Source organism: Colobus angolensis, unplaced genomic scaffold, assembly GCF_000951035.1.
Source record: "Colobus angolensis palliatus isolate OR3802 unplaced genomic scaffold, Cang.pa_1.0 Scaffold21, whole genome shotgun sequence".
NCBI classification, from domain to species: Eukaryota; Metazoa; Chordata; class Mammalia; order Primates; family Cercopithecidae; genus Colobus; species Colobus angolensis.
This window is the reverse complement of record NW_012115266.1, coordinates 1,209,687-1,214,464: the sequence shown is the minus strand read 5'-3', so window position 1 is coordinate 1,214,464 and position 4,778 is coordinate 1,209,687. Positions and strand designations below refer to the sequence as shown.

The following is a 4,778-nucleotide window of genomic DNA, read 5'->3' as shown; positions in this document are numbered from 1 at the left end:
ACTGAGTGTTGAATTTCGTTGCATTGAAATTTTCATGAAATAGCCGCCGGTGGTCAGTGGCCCCTGTGTGGGACGGCAGGTGCAAGTCCCCTTGCTGAGAAACATTTAGGCCGTTCCCGTTGTCGACCTGTGCACACATGGACGTGTCTCAAGGAGGCTGCTGAGCATGGGAAGTGCTAGGTCTCGCGAGGATCCTGACGGTGGCAGTGGCTGCCCGCCTGCCCCTCACTGCCTTCTGCCACTGCCGGCCCACCGTACAGGAGTCGGTTCTGTGCTAAGTTTCTGTAGCTATGAGCATATCACTTACGTGTGTTTTTTCACACAGCTTTTTTGTTTTTAAATATCAGGGTGACACTTTGCATACATTTAAGGTGACTCTAATATCACAGCATGATTTCCTTACAGCCTCAATGGACATTTCAGTTGCTTCTATTTCTCTTTGGGTGTTACAAAGACCACTGAGATGAACACCTCAATGTATAAAGCGATTTCTGTGTCTGGGATTATTTCCTGTGACTGGATAGATAGAACGGGAGATGAGGTAGGAAAAAATCAAATCCCAGAATAAGAGGGCATGAGCATTTTTGGGCTGCAGCAGCCACGGCTGCTAGACTGTGCTTCTGAGCGTGTGTGTTCCTTACCCAGCACCCGCCGAGGCCCGAGTACCAGTCCCCGTTTCTGCAGAGTGCCCAGTTCCTCTTTGGCCACTACTACTTTGACTACCTGGGGAACCTCATCGCCCTGGCAAACCTGGTGTCCATTTGCGTGAGTGTGGATTTGCCTCAGAGCTGGACTGGAAGTGCCTGTTCCCACCCACCTTGCACAGGAGCTTGCCCTGCCTGCCTCGCCCAGCGCTGTGCTGGGCCAGCCGGTGAGCCCTCTGCTCTGGCTTTGCAGGTGTTCCTGGTGCTGGATGCAGATGTGCTGCCTGCTGAGCGTGATGACTTTGTCCTGGGGGTAAGTTCTGAGCTGCCCACCTGTCAGGGCCAGGGTGAGGCTGGGCAGGGCTGCCAGCCCTGGGGCCCAATGCTGGGTGCCTCTTCTGCCCCTTCAGATTCTCAACGGTGTCTTCATTGTGTACTACCTGTTGGAGATGCTGCTCAAGGTCTTTGCTCTGGGCCTGCGAGGGTACCTGTCCTATCCCAGCAACGTGTTTGATGGGCTCCTCACCATTGTCCTGCTGGTAAAGTAGGCGCGTCCAAGGCCGGCCTCTCCTGGGCGGGTGGGTGAGTGCCACCTGGGCTCTGTGCTGGCCCATCTCAGGCCTCCCCTAAGGACCAGAGGCTGTGGGAAGGTGGGCTTCTGTTCTCAGTGGTGAGGGCTGCCTTCCCTTCTGGCCGAGTTGCTCAGTGGATAGCCGGTGGGGGCTTTAGGAGACTGGGTTTCTACTGCATCTGAGTGTCATGGGGCGCAGGCTGCCACTCCTGACCCCCAGGGGAGGCCCTGAAGGACCCGTAGCCCTGGCCAGCGACTCCAGCCCGGGGCACAGCCTCTAATGTCACTGATAGACGGTGTGACCTCAGCATGGTGGAGCGAGGGGCCGGGGGGCTCTCAGGCACCAGGGTGTTCTCAGGAAACACTTAAACTTCCTTTCCCGAGACCCTGTGGGAGTAAGGGCATGTCACCCTCGGTGTGTGTGTCACAGGCAGCCACATCAGAGTGACGTTTGCTGTAACTGGCAGGCCCCTCGGCACGCGGGTGAAGAGAAACCTGAGAAGGGCCCTGCGGTCTGTCCTTGACTCAGTATCTTTTCTGCCATCCCCACCCCCCAATCTGTGCAGTCCCCCGATTCCTGAGGCCAGGGTGTCTTTCCAGCTGAAGGGAGTCCCAACATCTGCAACCAACCCACGGGGTCCAGGACCAAGCTCTGGTTTCTCCCCGAAAGCCCCTTTTGGGGAGAATGTGTTAGAGATGAGCTTTATATTTCCTTTAAGGGCCGCCCAGATTAGTGTTGCTGTAGCGAAGCCTTCTTTTCTTTTGTAATTAAAGGTTTTGGAGATCTCAACTCTGGCTGTGTACCGATTGCCACGCCCAGGCTGGTATGTGACTGGGCAGAACCGAGGGCGGCTACAGCAAACAGCACCACCACCTAGCACCCCTGGGAGGGTCTCAGTGGTGTCCAGGGAGCCAGGCCTGCCCGCCGGGTCTGCCCTGACTCTAGGGCAGAGCCCATGATGGTGGAACGGGTGGGCCGATCCCTCAGCAGCGGCTGTGTCGGGGCAGGGCCCTACCGTCGCTCTGGGCGTCCTCTCTCCAGAAGCTGGCGCTTGCAGGCTGTGGAGGGAAGCCGTTGTTCACCCTCGGAGATGCCCTCCAGGGCAGCAGTGGGCTCCCCTTCCCAGCACACATGTTGGGGGCTGGCAGCAGAGATGCCCCTGGCTCAGGTCTCAGGGGGCCTGTGATCACTGGGGTTGGGCTGAGCCCCTCTGCTGGGGGGAAGGTCCTTGGGAGAGCCCCGACTCACAGTGTGACCGTGAGTCATCACCTCCCACTCTGGATGTCACTTTAGCCCCCTTAAAATAGTGGAGCCAGGGGCCTGGGGCTGGCTGAACTCTGATGCAGGTGCTGATTCCTCACTGCCAGGGTTCTGGCCATGAAGAGACAACCTGGGCAGGGACTCTGTCCTGGCCGTCAGCCAGGCTGCTCTGCCCTGGCAGTGTGGCTCCGGTGTGCCCGCGATGAGACAGGAAGGGTGGGGCACAGGGCCCAGCGTGCCAGCCTCGGCCCTGTGGTTAGGCCAGGCTCCTTGGGTCTGTGTGTGCTCTGTTATCCACCCCACTGCCTAGGGAGCAGCTGGGAATTGCTTGGAGGGGGTGGGGACAGTGAGCAGCAGAGGCTTGCTGTTCCATCACCTCCCTAGGAAGCCCCCCAGGACTTACCTCAGGAAGGCAGGCAGTGCCACCGTGCTGCGCCATGCGGCTGGCGTGGCTTCGTCTTCCACGTGCACTGAGCGTGCCGGCTGCACTGTGGTCTAAGTCTTTACCTGGGGGGGCTGACACTCTGGATGAGAATGGGTTTGAGTTTCAACAGAAATGAAAGCATGGAAAGACCGTGACCCGCCAAGCGCAGGAAACCAAGGCAGGAGACTGGGCTCAACCAGTTCTGCTGGGGCCTGAGCTGGAGCAAGTTCAGTGTCTGGAGCCTCCATGCCCTCCCGTGTGGACAGAGGGTCTGTGTAGAAGGAGGGCTGCAGCCTTCCTGCGAGGACTGGGTGGGAAGGTGTTGGGGGCATGGGGGTCGCACTGGGGCTGCAGGGGGAAGCGGAGCAGTGAGTGACCCAGGCCCCGCCCTCTCACCACCCTGCGGAGGCTTTTCTGCTCCGGGTTGGCTGTGGGGTGCACTCTGGTCCGTGCTGTTGCCCTCCCTGCACCTCTGTCCAGGAGCCCACGCATCTCCTTGTCTCCCGCCCTCCCTGCGCCTCTGTCCAGGAGCCCACGCGTCTCCTTGTCTCCTCCCCGTGGGGCTCCTGGGCCCCTCCCAACCCGCCCCCCCACGTCTCTCCCCAGGAGGCCGGAGATGCTGGGCTTGCTGTCGCTGTGGGACATGACCCGCATGCTGAACATGCTCATCGTGTTCCGCTTCCTGCGCATCATCCCCAGCATGAAGGTGCGTGCTGGCCCTATCCCCGCGCTCGCCCCGCCCTCCTGGTTCCCGCTGCTGCGTTGCTCCAGGGTGGGTGAGCCTGGGGCAGGAAGGGCCGGAGGACTGTGCTCGTCACTCTGGGCTCCCTGACTGCACCCTCAGCTCTCTGCCGTGTTCTTGTGATGCTGGGGTAGGGTCATTAGAAGCAGGAGAGTCCAGCACTGCATTTCTGGGAGGAGAGAGCAAGGTGGGCAAGGGTGTGGAGGGTGCAGTGCTTTGGCCAGTCGCAGGAGCTCCTTGGGGCTGGAGCCCTGGACACCAGCGCTCCCCCAGGTCTCTGAGGTTTCCAGAAAGGTCTTTGCCATGGCTCCCAGGGTGCTAGTAATGAGGGCAGCAGTATCCCTGGCCAGGGAGCTTGTTTCCAGGATTCCTTAATGCGAGTGCAGGTGGCTCATGACCATCTCTGAGCACTGGTTCCTCTTAATGCACCGGTTGGGAGCAGTGGGCACTTTGAAAGTGCGGGCAGGCAGAGGTGGGGGTTCTGGGCCTCACTCTCCTGGCTCCATGTCCTAAGACCCCTCTTCCGAGTGTCCAGGTCCCTCCTCTGTCCCTGTTCATCCTTCCTCTGAGCTGTGCACCTGTCCCACCTGGCAGTATGTCCCACTTGAAGGCAGCTCAGGAATCCTGAGCCTTCCTAGGGGGCTGCTGTGCTGGGACCTTCATACACACACACACACACACACACACACATGCACACGTGTTCACACATAATTACAACCATACAGGTACACACAATCATACACATGTAGAATACAGCCATGCATACGTGATCTCACAACCACACATGTGACCATGCACATGCATACACACACACAATCGCAGGCACACATGATCATACAGTCACACTATACACATCATGCACATGCACACGTACATTCATATATACACGCACCCCTGCATCACCGTGTGCACAGATAATCGCATGCAGACATCCATGTGAACCTGTGCCCGTGTAAGACGCATGGTCGCCTGTGCACACATTGCATGCAGACGTCCATGTGCACCTGTGCCCGTGTAAGACGCATGGTCGCCTGTGCACACATTGCATGCAGACATCCATGTGAAGCTGTGCCCATGTAAGACGCATGGTCGCCTGTGCACACATTGCATGCAGACATCCATGTGAAGCTGTGCCC

At 58.7% G+C, this 4,778-nt stretch overlaps 1 protein-coding gene across 1 annotated transcript in view; it reads left to right on the top strand.

Annotated features, from left to right (window-relative positions):
- TPCN2 (two pore segment channel 2) overlaps window positions 1-4,778 on the top strand; it is a 34,682-nt gene that overhangs the window by 22,693 nt on the left and 7,211 nt on the right. The window contains exons 15-19 of the mRNA XM_011942753.1: window positions 646-765; window positions 898-957; window positions 1,055-1,183; window positions 1,990-2,039; window positions 3,507-3,606. Coding sequence (XP_011798143.1) covers window positions 646-765; window positions 898-957; window positions 1,055-1,183; window positions 1,990-2,039; window positions 3,507-3,606 — 459 coding nt within the window. The remainder of the gene's footprint in view (window positions 1-645; window positions 766-897; window positions 958-1,054; window positions 1,184-1,989; window positions 2,040-3,506; window positions 3,607-4,778) is intronic.